Source organism: Perca fluviatilis, chromosome 2 (assembly GCF_010015445.1).
Source record: "Perca fluviatilis chromosome 2, GENO_Pfluv_1.0, whole genome shotgun sequence".
NCBI classification, from domain to species: Eukaryota; Metazoa; Chordata; class Actinopteri; order Perciformes; family Percidae; genus Perca; species Perca fluviatilis.
The window spans coordinates 9,259,091-9,278,982 of record NC_053113.1 but is presented as its reverse complement, the minus strand read 5'-3'; the positions used below and the strand labels follow the sequence as shown (position 1 = coordinate 9,278,982).

Here is a 19,892-nt window from a genome sequence, read left to right as displayed (position 1 = left end):
ACGAGCAGATCACCCAGGCAAACCTTCACCTTCCGGCGCTCCAGGAGAGTCCCGAAGGGGTGGTCTTCGTTCCTCCTCAGTTCCGTACTAGCCTGCTGGATTACACGCCCCGCTCCGGGTTCGGGACATCCGGGCAAGAAAGCGTACCCTCTCCCTCCTGCCACACGGTACTGGTGGCCCACCATCTCACAGGATGTGTCCCGTTATGTTTCCAGCTGTTCGGTTTGTGCCATAACCAACACCCCAGAAATCTCCCAGAAGGCAAGCTCATGCCCCTTCCTGTTCCTCGACGCCATGGTCCCACTTAGGGATAGACTTCATGACTGACCTTCCTTTATCCGATGGCCACACCCCCACCTGGTAGCAGTGGACAGGTTCTCCAAGGGGTGTAGGCTGATTCCTCTACCCAGGCTTCCCAATGCCCTCAAACGGCAGAAGCACTCTTTTGTCATGTGTTCAGGAACTTTGGCATTTCAGAGGACACGTCTCCGGACAGAGGACCTCAGTTCATCTCCAGGGTTTTGCACGCCTTCTTCAGGCTCTTGGGTGTGACAGTCAGTCTATCGTCAGGATATCACCCCTCAGACAGCGGACAAACTGAAAGGAAGATCCAAGAAATAGGACGTCATCTCAGGACCTACTGCCACCAGAACCAGGACAGTTGGAGCCTTTTTCCTCCCTGGGCGGAATATGCCCAGAATTCCTTCGTCAAACCACCACAGGACTCACCCCTTCCAATGCATCCTGGGTTATCAACCCCCGCTTTTTCCCCTTGGTCGGGTGAGCCGTCAGAGGTGCCTGCCGTTAACCACTGGTTCCAGAGCAGTGAGAGGGTATGGGATGCAGCTCATTACAGCTCCAACAAGCTGTCCACAGGCACAAGGAACATGCAGATCGACGTCGGTCCGACACCCCACAGTACCATCCCGGCCAGAAAGTGTGGCTGTCCACTCGGGACCTTCGTCTCCCGCCTTTCGCGCGAAAACTCAGCCCACGCTACATTGGGCCTTTCACCATACAGAGACAGATAAATGACGTCACCTACAGGCTATCCCTTCCTTCTCAGTACAGAATCTCTCCTTCATTTCATGTCTCCCTATTGAAACCCTTTATTGACCCTGTCTCTCCTCCTCCCACAGACCCTGACACCGTGATGCCTCCTCCTCCCGTCCCTGTCGAAGATGACGCCATCTACAAGGTCCGTCACATCTTGGATTCACGGCGACGGGGTCGGCGTCTCGAGTATCTGGTTGACTGGGAGGACTACGGTCCCGAGGAGCGGTCGTGGGTGCCTCGGGCGGACATTCTGGACCCTGCTCTCCTCGACCAGTTCCATGCCGATCGCCCCGATCGTCCCGCCCCTCGGGGTCGGGGCAGGCCTCGTCGCCGTGTTCGCCCCTCTTCTCAGCCGTCGGGAGCCGCCTTGGGAGGAGGGGGTACTGTCAGGGTCCCACCGGCTCCAGCACACACTCCTCCTACTGATCCATACTCCTCGTCTCTCACGCAGCTCAGTCGCTCCCAGTCCCCTCAGTACTGATTACACACACCTGCACCTCATCAAGCCTCATCCTCAGTTCACCACCTGCAGCTAATCAACAACCACCTACATAAGCAGCACATCCACACACACTCATTGTCTAGTCTCATGTCTACATGACACTCTGACTCACACACGTTATGCCTACTCTCTCCAAGTTTGCCTTACCCTTCGCCGTCTCCTGTTGGCTGCCGCTGATCTAAACCTGCCTGCTCAGCTACCAGATTCCTGCCTGTTGCTTCCTGCTCGTTGTTGGATCATTGTAAATAAAGATCTGCTCATCACTCCAGTCTGTCTCCTGGTGGCTTGCTGACAACTGTAGATATTTGCAATTTAGCTTGGCCCTAGTAAAACCCTGACAAACTTCCAGAAAATTTGAGATTTGTTCTGCAAGTCCATCTGGCCAAGAGCCCATTCAAACCCATTTCCAATTTTTTCCAAATCAAGGCACAAATCACAACCGTTGAGGCGGGCTCTACACCAATCACAAACGTTCCCACTCTTCTTACCTGAATCTTTTTTTCCGTGCGATGAACAATCTTATCTCCTCTTTCATATGGAAAGACAGAATTCCCAGGATCAGAAGAGAATATTTACAAAGACATAGATCAATAGGTGGATTGGGTCTTCCTAATCTAAAAATGTACTATTGGGCAGCTAATATACACAAAATGACTCCATGGATCAAAGAGCCAAAACTGAGTTAATGTGAGTTTGAGGCTAAATCTTGTCCTGCTACTTCACTTTTGGCTGTGCTCTCATCTATTATACCCATCCAACCAGCCAAATATTCTCATAACCCAGTGATTATTTCAACTTTAAGAATCTGGTCTCAATTTAGACTTACTTTTGGACTCTATCCACAACAACCATCTCTTTCCCCCCACTGGCACTGATATGGCCTTCTCCTTGTGGCAGAGGTTGGGCCTTGTTAAAGTGAGTGATCTCTATATTGACAATGTGTTCTGCAGCTTCAGTGACCTCTGTAAAAATCTTTACTAAACTTAAAAACCCATTCTACCCCAATGCCCCTCCTAATACAGTAATTGACTCAATATTGGACATTTCCACAAATCAGAAAGGCCTCATCTCAAAAATGTACACCTTGCTTTCTCAACTCACAGAGCCGACCTTTGGCAAAATCAAAGGAGATTGGGAATGTGAACTCGGCAGAGTTATAGAAGAAGATTTCTGGAGAGATGCATTAACCCGAGTAAATGATAGCACTTCTTGCCCCAGACTCATTCTGACACAATTTAAGGTTGTACATCGCATATATCTCACTAACTCCAAACTTTCCAAAATATATCCTATTGTCATTGAAAAATGTAATAGGTGCCACATGTCACCAGCTAACATGACACATATGTTTTGGGCTTGTCCTCGTCTTCAGGGTTATTGGACAGCTATTGTTAACCATCTGTCTAGGGCCCTAAACATTGTGTTGACTCCATGTGAAGACACTGGTATTTTGGAGTATTACCAGGCCATCGATTGCTTGGGAGGAAAATAAGGGATGCTATTGCCTTGCATCCTTATTAGCACGTAGAAGAATATTGTTGGAATGGAAGTCACCATTTGCCCCCAAAGCTTCTTTATGGCTTAAAGACTTCATGATTTTCTTGTCTCTGGAGAAAATTAAATTCAGCTTAAGGGGATCTGTGGGGAATTCTGTTTAGGGACCCATGATTAAGTACATTTCTAAGTTAAGGTTACTGGAAGAAGGACATGCGTACCATTGAGTCCTCCTAAGTATAAGGTAAATAATTGCAATTGATCTATAGTGCCACAGATTCACATCCCTTGTGGGTGTACCCTTGCTGTTGTGCTTTGACAAGAGAGGGATTTATCTTTATATTCATATATTCCTCATATTTCAAAAAAATAAATAAAGATGGAGCCGTTTAAAACTGACTCACCCGTTTATTATTGTCCTGAAAGAGTAAAAGTAGTCAGAACCAACAGAATAAAGACTCTTTAATGAGTAATAAATAACACAGTTACCACAGCACCTCCCAGTGGTGAGACAGAGTATCTGCATTAACAGGGTTCTTTTCTTGATTCAGTGTGTGTGTGTGGATAGATAGATCCTTTTATTAATCCTTTGCAGGAAATTACAGTGTCACAGCAGCTTCAAGACAGACATAACACCACACATTTGCTCAAACATATCCATACCAATAAGTTAAAATACAAAAATATAAATAAGGGAAAGTTATTTTTGTGCATTATAGAGTCGTATAGCAGCTGGTATGAAGGACTTCCTATAGGACTTCCTATACTTCTTCAAAGATTCCGTCTGTCAGCTGCATGCTGATTGGACAATCTCTCCCTGTCATGTGATCAGTAGAAGGGGCGGGTCTTCAGTAGAAATAGGCGGGTCTTCAGTAGAAAGGGGCGTGGTCGCTCCAGTTGACTGCGGCTCCGGCCCACTTGGTCCTGATGGTCATCTCCAGAGACGGGAACCTTTTCTCTGGGTCTCCGTCTGCTGGCGCCTCCCAGTGGTGAGAGTGAGTATCTGCATGCATAAAGTACAATGTAGTAATACTACAAAAATACACAGTAACACATAAAGAGTCATTCAGGAGTGGAGACATACATTTAAAGAGTAAAAGTACAAGTTTAGCAAGGCAGTGAAGGAGGCTAAACGACGTTACTCTGAGAAGCTCCAACGCCAGTTTTCAGCTAACGACTCTGTGACTGTCTGGAAAGGACTTAGGCAGATCACCACCTATAAGCCTCTAATATACCTCTATATAAGGTCCTATAAGCTACACAGATCACCACCTATGAGCCTAAAGGCAGCTACACAGCGGTCCGATAATCGGCCGTCTGACAGTCTGGCGAGGTCAGTGACTCGAGTCTGCTCGGTGTGTCCCGTGCCGTCATCTGTCCGAGGAGCTGTCGGCGTTCATTTGGGCCGACCTGACATGTTCAGACGGAGGCAGGGCAGTCGGGACTCACCCGGAAATGGGGAGGGGGATGAAGTGACTAGAGTCTCTCAAAATCTGACCAAAATCTTTTAAACTGACCTTTGTTGATCTGAAATGAAGACGGATTCAACAACTGCGGCCTATTTCTCGCTTCAAATGTTTTCAGCAACACGTTTCGGTGAACTATTTTAGTCCAATATGAGATCGTGTACGAGCCGCCATGACAGTCTGGCTTTGACTTTCCGGAGAAAACAAACCCACCTGATGCGTTCGTCCAATCAGCTGCTGATTTTAATTTTTTGGGCAACAATACCGAGTAGCGCCGCCTGCTGCTATGGAGACGTATTACGTCTTGTCTCTTCGGTGTGTTCTGAGGAACTTTTTGGACCAACTCGGGGAGACTGATCAGTCCGACAGGCTTTACTGCCGAGGGTCGGCCGTCTGGTTGGTGTGTAACTGCCTTAAAGCCCCCCCACTCCTCCTTCAACGAACGACACCCTGCCAACGATCTGAACGAGTTCTACTGTCGATTAGAAAGACAAAAGGCCACTCCTGAAACCATCCCCCACGACACCTCCCTACAGCTCCACCTACAGTGTATCACCTCCACCTCCCCTCCCACCTCAGCAGGGTCCTGGGCCCCCCCACCAATGCCCTCTTTAAAGGTCTCCACCTCCACCCCCCCACCCACCTCAGTGACGACTCTCTCCATCAATGAGAGGGAACGTCAACAGGCTGTTCAGGAGACAGAATCCCTGCAAAGCTCCTGGACTAGATGCTGTCTCCCCATCCAGCTTGAAGCACTGCGCTGACCAGCTGTCTCCAGTGTTCACAGACATTTTCAACACCTCACTGGAGACATGTCACATGCCAGCCTGCTTCAAGACCTCAACCATCATCCCTGTCCCCAAGAAGCCAAGGACCACAGGAACTAATGACTTCAGACCCGTCGCCCTGACCTCTGTGGTTATGAAGTCCTTTGAGCTCCTTGTGCTTTCACACCTCAAAGACCGCACTGACCCCCTCCTGGACCCCCTGCAGTTTGCATACAGAGCCAAGAAGGGCTGTAGGTGATGCGCAAACCCTGGCCCCTACAACACCTGCACTCGCCAGCAACTCCGCGCAGCACCCACCGGATCCTGTTTGTGGACATCAGCTCTGCCTTTAACACCATCATCCCAGCTCTGCTTCAGGAGAAACTCTCCCAGCTTGGTGTGCCTGACTCCACCTGCAGTTTCCAACCTTTTGGTGTTTTTACTTATCATTTTCTCACTGACAGACACAACCACAGACAGCCTGTCTGTGGTTGTGTTAGTATGGGTCCACACCGACAGTCAGCCTGTCTGTTGTTGTGTTAGTGTGGGTCCTCACCGACAGTCAGCCTGTCTGTGGTTGTCTGTGAGCTCTGACCGCTGTAGTAGTACAGGTGGAACAGGTGCTCCATCTTCCAATCAGAGAGCAGCGAGCGGTTCAGACCGAACACCACCGAGTAGCTGCTGTTGGTACAGCAGAGCCAGACAGGAAACATGGGAGTCTTCAGCATGCTGCCCACCTGCAAACACACACACACAGACACACACACACACACACACACACACACACACAGACACACACAGACACACAAACACACACACACACAAACACACACTTACACACAGGAAATATTATATGTTAGTCTTCAGCATGCTGCCCACCTGCAAACACACATAATACATATAGAATATATACTGAGTGTGTCTGTCTGTGTCTGTGTGTGTGTGTGTGTGTGTGTGTACCTGCAGCAGGCGGCCTATCTCCATCTCCTCTCTGCTCCAGTGTAAGTATCTGTGTGTGTGTGTGTGTGTGTGTGTGTGGGTCTATGTGTGTGTGTACCTGCAGCAGTCGGCCTCTCTCCATCTCCTCTCTGCTCCAGTGTGAGTATCTGTTGTGTGTGTGTGTGTGTCTGTGTGTGTGTGTGTGTGTGTGTGTGTGTGTGTACCTGCAGCAGGCGGCCTCTCTCCATCTCCTCTCTGCTCCAGTGTAAGTATCGTGTGTGTGTGTGTGTGTGTGTGTATACCTGCAGCAGTCGGCCTCTCTCCATCTCCTCTCTGCTCCAATGTAAGTATCCAACATCACAGCGTGAGGCGATGCCCTGCAGGGGGCGCTGCAGAGGAAGCCCGTCCTCCCCAAACAGCAACGTCCCGTTAAAGACGTTGGGACTCGCCCGTCCTGTCAGCAGCAGGTTTAGCAGGGCCTACACACACACACACACACAACACACACACACACACACACACACACACACACACACATACACACACACACATACACACACAGACAGACAGACACATGTCTTCTAAAACCCTGGTCAGAGAGAATCTGACAGCTTCTTGTGAACTTCTGTCTCCGCTGAGACTCAGAGAATAAAACTCCTCTGATCTGGTCCCTGAACTGGACCTAAGGATCCCAGAGGACTGGGAGAACCAGGAGAACCGGGAGAAACAGGGAGAACCGGGAACACAGGGAGAACCAGGAGAACCGGGAGAACCAGGAGAACCAGGAGAACCAGTGAGTTTGTCCTACGACAGGTGAGTTCTCACCTGGCGGCAGACGAAGGTCCCCAGACTCCGGTACAGCAGGTGAGACGTGCTGGAGTCCAGATCTTCCTCCAGCCTGGAGGAGGAAGAGGAGGAAATATTCAACATGTCTCTGAGGAAGACAGGGACGACTTGATCTACATATACGAGAACTATGCTCCGGAGATTTTGGAACAACGACATCAGTACCGTGAGGTAATGACTGAACTATATAAACTAGAACTTAAGCCAGCCCTGCTGTTTCCTGCCAGGTTCACCATTAAACTGAAGGAAGGAGGTAGGAAAGGTCTCGCATCAGTTGCAGAAGCAAAAGAATATATAGCGTCTGTCCGTTAGACTAACGTTATTCACCAAACATTGTGCATGATTGTACCTGACTGGTTAGCGAACTAACCAGGCTAACACACTGCCTTGGTTAGCCTTTTCTTTTCTTTTCTCTTTTCTTTCTGTAGCCTCGACGTGTGTAAGCTTTTCCTGAGTTCATGTGATTTACTCTTCCCTCATCATATGTTCTGGTGTCTTTATTTAATTCACTTAATGTATTTCTGTAAAAAGGGGGAGAGTATATTTTAACTCTGCGTTTACATCTGAAGTATTGCATTTAAAGTTCAATTTTTTTAAAGATTATTACATTACTGTTTTTTTGGTTTGTTTTCATTACTTTCTTTACAAGCTCTCAAAGTAATGTTGTGGGTGGAGAGCTAATTAAATAGGGAGCTAATTTACTTTCTATTGTTAATAGGCGGGTGTTAACGTTATCCGTGTAAGCGTGCGTGTATATATGGATGGGTTTATGTGTATATGTTGTTTTTATATGATCCCAGCAAACCTTTTGGTCAATCAACTCAAATATGATACTATCTTCCCATATGGCCTTCGATGATTTCAATTATGATGTAGAGGATGTAAAACACTGTATTGATATAGATTGTGCATCACCTTCACCTCCCTCACCTCAGCAGGGTCCTGGGCCTCCCACCAATGCCCTCTTTAAAGGTCTCCACATCCAGCCCCCTACCCACCTCAGTGACAACTCTCTCCATCCACGAGAGAGACGTCAACAGACTCTTTAGGAGACAGAACCCCAGGAAAGCTGCTGGACCGGATGCTGTCTCCCCATCCAGCTTGAAGCACTGCGTTGACCAGCTGTCTCCCGTGTTCACAGACATTTTCAACACCTCACTGGAGACATGTCACGTGCCAGCCTGCTTCAAGACCTCAACCATCATCCCTGTTCCCAAGAAGCCAAGGACCACAGGACCTAACGACTTCAGACCCGTCACCCTGACCTCTGTGGTTATGAAGTCCTTTGAGCGCCTTGTGCTTTCACACCACAAAGACATCACAGACCCCCTCCTGGACCCCCTGCAGTTTGCCTACAGAGCCAATAGGTCTGTAGACGATGCAGTCAACCTGGCCCTCCACTACATCCTCCAGCACCTGGACTCAGCAGGAACATACGCCAGGGTCCTGTTTGTGGGCTTCAGCTCTGTCTTTAATACCATCATCCCGGCTCTGCTCCAGGAGAAGCTCTCCCAGCTAGGTGTGTCTGACTCCACCTGCAGGTGGATCACTGACTTCCTGTCTGACAGGAAGCAGCATGTGAAGCTAGGGAAAGACATCTCCGACTCACAGACCATCAGCACCGGATCCCCTCAGGGCTGTGTTCTTTCTCCTCTGCTCTTCTCCCCGTACACCAACAGCTGCACCTCCAGTCACCAGTCTGTCAAGCTTCTGAAGTTCACGGACGACACCTCCCTCATCGGACTCATCTCTGATGGAGACGAGTCCGCCTACAGGTGGGAGGCTGACCACCTGGTGAAGTGGTGCAAGCAAAGCAATCTAGATCTCAACGCTCTAAAGACAGTGGAGATGGTTGTGGACTTCAGGAAGAACCCAGCCCCACCTGCCCCCATCACCCTCTGTGGCTCCACAATTGACTCTGTGGAGTCTTTCCGCTTCCTGGGAACTACCATCTCCCAGGACCTCAAGTGGGAGCTGAACATCAGCTCCCTCGTCAAGAAAGCACAACAGAGGATGTACTTCCTGCAGCAGCTGAAGAAATTCAACCTGCCAAAGACAATGATGGTGCACTTCTACACAGCCATCATTGAGTCCATCCTCACATCCTCCATCACCATCTGGTGTTGCTGCCACTGCTAAGGACAAGGGCAGACTGCAGCGTGTCATTCAGTCAGCTGAGAAGGTGATTGGCTGCAATCTCCCGCCACTGAAGCGTGCTGGAAAGATTGTGGCTGACCCCTCCCACCCCGGACACAAACTCTTTGAGCCACTCCCCTCTGGCAGGAGGCTGAGGTCCATCAGGACCAAAACCTCACGGCACATGAACAGCTTTTTCCCCTCCGCCACTAGCCTTATTAACAAGGCCCGGAAACCACCCTGACTCTCCACCTGGCTCTTCATCCCACTGTTCTCTCTCTGCTGTAATGCTCTTTGCTATTTTTTTTTAATTTCTATCTTTATTTTTAATTTAATTTAATTTAAAACATACTGTGTACATATACTTATACCTATATTGTTTATACCTATACTTATAGTGCTTAATATTCCATTTAGAGAATGTGTGATGTGCACCAACAACACCAAAACAAATTCCTTGTATGTGTTAAAAAATGTACTTGGCAATAAAAACCCTTTCTGATTCTGATTCTGATAAGAATCTAAATTGTAAATATTACATTCCTGAACAATTACAAAGATTAAATAATATAAATAACTATTGATTTTCACACCTTAACAGTAGAAGCTTGTGGAAACATCATGAAGAATTAGTTACCTTACTCTCAAACTCTGACTGTAGCTTTGATGTTATTGGTTGCAGTGATACCTGGATTAATGACAGGACCATTACTGATATTCTTAACCTTGATGGCTATAAGCTACTTTTTAAAAACAGGCTTGGCCGTACTGGAGGTGGTGTTTGTTTATATGTGCACTCTAGACATCATATGAATGTTTTTAATGACATTATCTTAGATGATAACCATTCTGATTCAGTTTTTATTGAGATAAATCTCAGAAATTCTAAAAAACTTATAGTTAGAGTTATCTATCGACCCCCTGACTCTGACCTGGATACTTTCAAGCTCAAACTGGAGGACTCTTTATATTCCATAAACAGAAAAAACATAGGATCTGTCCTTTTAGGGGACTTCAATATTGATGTCTCCAGAGATGATGCTGCTAAAAGTGATTTCTTTAATACTTTACAATCATCATCTTTTTTTGTACCATTAATCATTTTACCAGAGTAACACATTCTACTAGGTCAGCTATTGACAATATCATCACAAACATTCGAAACCCTAGGCTAGAATCTGAAGTTGTGTTATTTGATATGACTGATCATTTTCCAATTGTATTAATTCTAGATTTTGCTAGCAAGACTAAATTACCACGGCAAAAAAAAACAACTAAAGTACTAAATGAAAGAACCTTGCAATATATTGCATATGACAACCTAATAAATGAGATCACAAACTGCATTTGTTGTACCATCCCAGAAAACACTGCCGTCTGCAGTGCCACTGGTCATAACCCCTGGCTTACAAAGGATATTTTAAAATCTATCACACATAAAAATAAACTTTACAAATGTTCACTCACTCACATACACTCACATTTAGGTAATAATTTAACAAATGACATTGATCTAGCAAATAACTTTAATAATTATTTTGTCTCCATCGGGGAAAAACTCTAACAAAATAAACCAACCTCAATGTATTTCTTTTAACCATTACTTGTCGGGCAACTATGTCAATAACTTTTTTTTATGAAGCCTACTGATTGCAATGAAGTCTATAAAATCATTACAACCTTACAAAGCACATACACTGCTTGTGAGGATGAAATCTGTAGTAAAATTCTGAAAGCCATTGCACTTGATATCATGGAGCCACTTACTTATTGTATCAATCTATCAATGCTCTCTGGAATTGTGCCAAAAAGGGCAAACATTGCAAGAATTAAACCAGTATTTAAATCTGGGGATAAAAATTATATGAGCAATTATCGTCCAATATCAATTTTGCCTACAATCTCTAAGGTCCTAGAGAGAGTAGTGTACAATAGGTTAAATGGCTATCTTGATGAACTAAATATTACTGCTTCATCCCAATATGGTTTTAGGAAAAGAAGTACTACATGCATGGCTGTACTAGATCTGATTGAAAAGATTAATGATGCCATTGATAAAGGTGACTGTAGTATAGGTATATTTTTAGATTTATCTAAGGCATTTGATACTATTGATTTTGATATTTTATTGAATAAATTACATCATTATTGAATCAGAGGACTAGCACTTAGCTGGTTTACAAGTTTTTTATTTGGCAGACAGCAATATGTAAACATTAATGAACAGATTTACATAAGCAAACCCTCCAAATTTGAAGTCCCCCAGGGATCCATTTTGGGCCCTCTTCTCTTTATATTATATATTATTGACTTTGAAAATTCCAACATGGTTTCACACAAAGTCTTATTTGCTGACGATACAAATTTATCTATGTCACATAAGAGTCCATTTGGACTGCAAGAAATGGTAAATTGAGAATGAAGAAATGTAGAAATTTGGTTTCGGTGTAATAAACTATCTCTTAACATCAAAAAGATGAACTACATTGTGTTTCATTTCAACAAAAATCAAATGGAAAACAGGCAAGTTTGTCTTAAAATATATGACCAAATTATTGAAAGAGTAAATACTACTAAATTCCTTGGTGTTTATATTGATGAGTGTTTAAATTGCAAATGTCATATTAAAAATTATCTAAATATGTTGGGTTATTGTTTAAGTTAAGACATTTTTTCCCACACTCAGCCCTTCTCACTTTATACAAAACTTAGTTTGAGCCTAATTTAAACTATTGTAAAGTCATATGGTGTAATACTTTTCCCAGCCACTTGAAAAAACTACAGATTTTACAGAAACAAATCATATGGACATCAACGTGGTCTGAGATCAATACCCCCAATCGCCCTTCATTTCGTCGTCTGGGTATATTAGGCTTACTGAAAATAATGTCTTTCAGAAAGCCTGCATCATATTCCAGGTTATCCATAGGTTAAACTACCATTTGTGATGATATTCCAGGTTATCCATAGGTTAAACTACCGTTTGTGATGATATTCCAGGTTATCCATAGGTTACACTACCATTTGTGTGAGCTTATTCCAATAATTGTCCCCTGCACACTTATGACACAAGGAAAATACACCTAATTACTGGCAAAAAACCACGGTTAAAGTGTACGACTCTGAGTGTAGTTTGTAGGGGACTGCAGATATGGAACGAACTTGAAAGTGTCATATTCTGTCTCCATCTTCAATAAAAGCCTCAAGGAAAGATTGCTCATAACATATGATTGTTGATTATTCTTTAAATGCTATAGTTTGTGCTGGGACCGTCTGTCTGTTTGTAGTATTTGTTTGTCTATGTTAGTTTAAGTATGTCTGTCTTCTGTTGTATTTTGTATTGTTTATTTTGTGTTTATGGTAAATTGAGTTTTTGGTTTTATATTATCTGTTTTTGTTTATCGTTATCGGGCCCCCACTTAACACTTCTTTAAGACTCTAGTCTCTCACGATGCTGACAGAGTTACCTTTCTATGGTCCGGGAGCAGACGAGGCTGTAGAGAAACAGGATGACTCCGTGACTCCCCTTGTCTTTAAACTGCAACAACAAGTGAGTGTGTTTACATTCACACTTAATATTCCACTGTTATTCTCACAAAACACTTAATATTCCACTGTTATTCTGACAAAACACTTAATATTCCACTGTTATTCTGACAAAACACTTAATATTCCACTGTTATTCTCACAAAACACTTAATATTCACAATGTTATTCTGAACGTGACAAAAATAAAAAAAATAAATCGAAAAAAAAACTGGAAAGTGACAAAACACATTGAAGAAAACGTCAAAAAAGCTTTCCAAAAACTTTGAAAAAAGAATGGTTATTATGGGATGGACGTCAAAAAAAGCCACAATAACATTGACAATAGCAACAAAAAACATTGAAAAAAAAGTGACAAAAATTCATGTTTATTATGGGATGGACTCACACAGTGAATGGTTATTATGGGATGGACTCACACAGTGGATGATTATTATGGGATGGACTCACACAGTGAATGGTTATTATGGGATGGACTCACACAGTGAATGATTATTATGGGATGGACTCACACAGTGAATGGTTATTATGGGATGGACTCACACAGTGAATGGTTATTATGGGATGGACTCACACAGTGAATGGTTATTATGGGATGGACTCACACAGTGAATGTGCTCCAGGATGAAGGTCCTGACGTCTTCTTTCTGGCTGAACGTGAACAGCTGCAGCTGAAAGATCAGGAGATCAAACATTGATTACAAATCATTTTTAATAACAATGTGATGATGTAACGATGACATCACTGCCAGGTACCCTTTCTGTGAAGTTGTCCAGTTTGTAGTCCAGGTGAGGCGTGACGCAGTAGTCTTCGGTTACCAAGGTAACGGTGGCGCTGGACTCCTGGCCAGCCAACCAGAGGCTGTCGGACAACGCGGCCGCCAACGCCTTCTCCTGATCCTTCTGCCCCACACGCAGACTGGGACACAATAATAGAAACACCTCACACACTGGGACACAATAATAGAAACACCTCACACACTGGGACATAATAATAGAAACACCTCACACACTGGGACACAATAATAGAAACATCTCACACACTGGGACACAATAATAGAAACACCTCACACACTGGGACACAATAATAGAAACACCTCACACACTGGGACACAATAATAGAAACACCTCACACACTGGGACAAAATAATAGAAACACCTCACACACTGGGACACAATAATAGAAACATCTCACACACTGGGACACAATAATAGAAACATCTCACACACTGGGACACAATAATAGAAACACAATAATAGAAACACCTCACACACTGGGACACAATAATAGAAACACCTCACACACTGGGACACAATAATAGGAACACTGAGACACACTGGGACACAATAATAGGAACACTGAGACACACTGGGACACAATAATAGGAACACTGAGACACACTGGGACACAAACACTGAGACACACTGGGACACAATAATAGAAACACCTCACACACTGGGACACAATAATAGGAACACTGAGACACACTGGGACACAATAATAGAAACACCTCACACACTGGGACACAATAATAGAAACACCTCACACACTGGGACACAAACACTGAGACACACTGGGACACAATAATAGGAACACTGAGACACACTGGGACACAAACACTGAGACACACTGGAACACAATAATAGAAACACCTCACACACTGGAACACAATAATAGAAACACCTCACACACTGGGACACAATAATAGAAACACCTCACACACTGGGACACAATAATAGAAACACCTCACACACTGGGACACAATAATAGAAACACCTCACACACTGGGACACAATAATAGAAACACCTCACACACTGGGACACTAACAGAAAAACAATGAGACACACTGGGACACAATAATAGAAACACCTCACACACTGGGACACAATAATAGAAACACCTCACACACTGGGACACAATAATAGAAACACCTCACACACTGGGACACAATAATAGAAACACCTCACACACTGGGACATAATAAGAGAAACACTTCACACACTGGGACATAATAAGAGAAACACTTCACACACTGGGACACAATAACAGAAACACTGAGACACACTGGGACACAATAACAGAAACACGTCCACCCCCAGCCCCTGAAACCCGAGGAGGCTGAGTGTCCGTCACGACGCTTGTGTGGGACACAATAATAGAAACACCTCACACACTGGGACACAAACACTGAGACACACTGGGACACAATAATAGGAACACTGAGACACACTGGGACACAAACACTGAGACACACTGGGACACAATAATAGAAACACCTCACACACTGGGACACAATAATAGAAACACCTCACACACTGGGACACTAACAGAAACAATGAGACACACTGGGACACAATAATAGAAACACCTCACACACTGGGACACAATAATAGAAACACCTCACACACTGGGACACAATAATAGAAACACCTCACACACTGGGACACAATAATAGAAACACCTCACACACTGGGACATAATAAGAGAAACACTTCACACACTGGGACATAATAAGAGAAACACTTCACACACTGGGACATAATAAGAGAAACACTTCACACACTGGGACATAATAAGAGAAACACGTCCACCCCCCAGCCCCTGAAACCCGAGGAAGGCTGAGTGTGTCGTCATGACGCTTGTGTGTCTCTGTGTGTGTGTGTCTCTGTGTGTGTGTGTCTCTGTGTGTGTCGTCATGACGCCTGTCATCGGTTCAGGTGGATCAGTAAACATGTGATTAAAGTATCGTCTCCCTGCAGCCTATCAGGTTACAGGTGTGTTTCCATCATGTCCTTATGTTGAGGAAGTATCAGCTTTACTCTGACACGTCTCACACAACCAGGTGATGAAGACTGTCTCACCTGAGCAGTGATGAAGACTGTCTCACCTGAGCAGTGATGAAGAGTCTCACCTGAGCAGTGATGAAGAGTCTCACCTGAGCAGTGATGAAGAGTCTGACCTGAGCAGTGATGAAGAGTCTCACCTGAGCAGTGTCCGTCCCTCTTCGCTGCTCTGCCGCATGAACAGCAGGTATTTAAGGACTCGAGCCTGGACCACCATCTGAACAGGCCGGACCCCGCCCTGAAACACACACACACACACACACACACACACACACACACACACACACACACACACACACACACACACACACACACACACACACACAGATACACATACACACAGATACACACACACACAGACAACACAAAACACACACACACACACAGATACACAGACACACACACACACACACACACACACACAGACTGAAGGTGAGTATAGACATGATGGTGGTCTGAGAACCAGTAGAATAGGTTTGAGTTCTGAGTGAAGTGAGAGTAGGTCAAACAGCAGCAGTACTACTATAAGTACTACTATAAGTACTAGTAGAAGTACTACTATAAGTACTAGTAGAAGTACTACAGTAAGTACTAGTAGAAGTACTACAGTAAGTGTCTCACGCTGTCCGTGTCCAGACCGTAGGAGACCTCTGAGTCCGCCTCTCTGAACTGAAAGGAAGATCTCCTCCACTCGTAGTCAAAGACGTGAAACGTTCCTCCAAACAGGATCTTCCTCAGACTCTACACATGAAAACAGACATAAATATTACCACTGTAGGTATGTATATATATATATATATACACAGTACAGGCCAAAAGTTTGGACACACCTTCTCATTCAATGTGTTTCTTTTTTATTTTCATGACTATTTACATTGTAGATTCTCACTGAAGGCGTCAAAACTATGAATGAACACATGTGGAATTATGAACTTAACAAGAAAGTGTGAAATACCTGAAAACATGTCTTATATTTTAGATTCTTCAAAGTAGCCACCCTTTGCTTTTTTTGATAACTCTGCAAACCCTTGGTGTTCTCTCAATGAGCTTCATGAGGTAGTCACCTGAAATGGTTTTACCTTCACAGGTGTGCTTTGTCAGGGTTCATTAGTGGAAGTTTTTCCCTAATTAATGGGGTTGGGACCATCAGTTGTGTTGATACACAGCCGACAGCCTTATTGGACAACTGTTAGAATTCATATTATGGCAAGAACTAATCAAGTAAAGAGAAACGAGTGGCCATCATTACTTTAACAAATGAAGGTCAGTCAGTCCGGAAAATTGCGAAAACTTTGAATGTGTCTTCGTGGTCAAATAGCTGCTAGGAAACCACTGCTAAGGAGAGGCAACAAGCAGAAGAGATTTGTTTGGGCCAAGAAACACAAGGAATGGACATTAGACCAGTGGAAAGGCCAGAGTGAAGGCAAAAGGGCCAACAAGTGCTAAGCATCTCTGGGAACTCCTTCAAGACTGTTGGAAAACCATTTCAGGGGACTACCTCTGGAAGCTCATCAGGAGAATGCCAAGAGTGTGCAAAGCAGTAATCAGAGCAAAGGGTGGCTACTTTGAAGAAACCAGAATATAAGACATTGAATGAGAAGGTGTGTCCAAACTTTTGGCCTGTACTGTATATATATATATATATATATATATTCTACCTGGGTGAGCTGGGGGGTGACGGGTGTACCCCCCTGGCCTGGGGAGACCACCATCCTCCGGGGGAAACAGAGATGAGGGAGAGTCCTGCAGGGAGGAGACTCCTCCTCCTTCTGCACCTCCTCTGTCCCCCCATCCTGCAGCCTCTGGGGAGACACACACCACAGGACCAGGTCACACACCACACACACACACACACACACACACACACACACACACACACACACCACAGGACCAGGTCACACCACACACACACACACACACACACACACACACCACAGGACCAGGTCACACACAACACACACACACACACACACACACACACCACAGGACCAGGTCACACACCACACACACACACACACACACACACACACACACACACCAAGGACCAGGTCACACACCACACACACACACACACACACACACACAAACCACAGGACCAGGTCACACACCACACACACACACACACACACACACACCACAGGACCAGGTCACACACCACACACACACACACACACACAACACAACAGTCACACCACACACACACACACACACACACACAGGACCAGGTCACACACCACACACACACACACACACACACCACAGGACCAGGTCACACACCACACACACACCACACACACACACACACACACACACACACACACACCACAGGACCAGGTCACACACCACACACACACACACACACACAGACCAGGCACACACCACACACACACACACACACACACACACCACAGGACCAGGTCACACACCACACACACACACACAACACACACACCACAGGACCAGGGTCACACACCACACAAACACACACACACACACACCACAGGACCAGGTCACACACACACACACACACACACACACACACACCACAGGACCAGGTCACACACCACACACACACACACACACACACACACCACAGGACCAGGTCACACACCACACACACACACACACACACACACACCACAGGACCAGGTCACACACCACACACACACACAAACACACACACCACACAACCAACACACACACACACCCACACACACACCACACACACACACAATATTGAAACAAAATATAGGTCTGTGGTTCAAGGCCATATTTATAGCAGCGCAACTTATCGCCAGCTGCATTTTGTCGACTTCTCTTCAAGTTCTCTTCAAGTTCTCTTCAAAGTATGAAAAAGTCCCATATTGAGGTCTCAGAGAATCCACGCAGAGTCAGATGTGAAAAAGAAGTTTTAATGTGCACGAAAGATAACACAGAAAAACCCCGAGCAAGTAAACCGGTAAGCTTGCTAAAGATTCCTCCAAAAGAGAGACCCTCCTCCTGACGAGCGCTCCAACCTTCAGATCATGCGTGTAAATCTTATAAAATTAAAATATGAACGAGGGTCAATGGAGTGATAATAATTATTTTTTGATCCAGTTTGAATTGAGCCATGGATTACATATCTGATGTTCGTCAATTAAAAACATTTTTTTTCAACCGAAGAAAGTCTCAGTTTAGTGTGTGTGTAGCAGTGAGGAAGGCAGCACTAAGACAGAGAAAGTCTGTGACTCCCACCAGGCAGACACGTTGACATCTCCTATCTATATCACATTGATACACGTTGTGTACAGTACAGGCCAAAAGTTTGGACACACCTTCTCATTCAATGCGTTTCCTTTTTATTTTCATGACTATTTTCATTGTAGATTCTCACTGAAGGCATCAAAACTATGAATGAACACATATGGAATTATGTACTTAACAAAAAAGTGTGAAATAACTGAAAACATGTCTTATATTTTAGATTCTTCAAAGTAACCACCCTTTGCTTTTTTTTTAATAAGGGAAAAACTTCCACTAATGAACCCTGACAAAGCACACCTGTGAAGGTAAAACCATTTCAGGTGACTACCTCATGAAGCTCATTGAGAGAACACCAAGGGTTTGCAGAGTTATCAAAAAAGCAAAGGGTGGCTACTTTGAAGAATCTAAAATATAAGACATGTTTTCAGTTATTTCACACTTTTTTGTTAAGTACATAATTCCATATGTGTTCATTCATAGTTTTGATGCCTTCAGTGAGAATCTACAATGTAAATAGTCATGAAAATAAAGAACACATTGAATGAGAAGGTGTGTCCATTACATTACATGTCATTTAGCTGACGCTTTTATCCAAAGCGACTTACAATTCTTACATATCAGAGGTCACACACCTCTGGAGCAACTAGGGGTTGAGTGTCTTGCTCAGGGACACATTGGTTGATGTATCTCAGTGGGAATCAAACCCAGGTCTCCCACACCAAAGGCATGTGACATATCCACTGCGCCATCACCACCCCAAACTTTTGGCCTCTACTGTATGTCCCCATAATTCCATTAAAAAACAGATTTATCCTATTTTGCAACAACAACACCACACTCACACACACACACACCACACCACACTCACACAGCAGCAGGTCAAACTAAAATTACAATCTGATAGTAGTAGTATTAGCAGTAGTAGTATTTACAGATAGCAGTAGTATTTATAAGTAAACTCACGTCAGGATTCTTGTTGACTTCTTGTTGAAGCAGCTCAATGTAATCCAACCTCAACTCTGTCATCACCAAGAGCAGATAACTAATAC

General features: G+C 44.5%; 1 protein-coding gene across 1 annotated transcript in view; it reads right to left on the bottom strand.

The window, feature by feature from the left end:
* Positions 1–3,550: 3,550 nt before the first annotated feature.
* mindy4b (MINDY family member 4B) overlaps positions 3,551–19,892 on the bottom strand; it is a 16,356-nt gene continuing 14 nt past the window's right edge. Inside the window, exons 1-10 of the mRNA XM_039777153.1 lie at positions 19,807–19,892; positions 16,219–16,338; positions 15,738–15,835; positions 13,509–13,671; positions 13,358–13,423; positions 12,674–12,744; positions 7,050–7,122; positions 6,527–6,703; positions 5,842–6,022; positions 3,551–4,055 (exon numbers count right to left, since the gene is read on the bottom strand). The exon at positions 19,807–19,892 is cut by the window's right edge and continues 14 nt beyond it. Of these exons, the coding sequence (XP_039633087.1) occupies positions 3,922–4,055; positions 5,842–6,022; positions 6,527–6,703; positions 7,050–7,122; positions 12,674–12,744; positions 13,358–13,423; positions 13,509–13,671; positions 15,738–15,835; positions 16,219–16,338; positions 19,807–19,869 (1,146 nt within the window). The 5' untranslated portion in view covers positions 19,870–19,892 and the 3' untranslated portion in view covers positions 3,551–3,921. The remainder of the gene's footprint in view (positions 4,056–5,841; positions 6,023–6,526; positions 6,704–7,049; positions 7,123–12,673; positions 12,745–13,357; positions 13,424–13,508; positions 13,672–15,737; positions 15,836–16,218; positions 16,339–19,806) is intronic.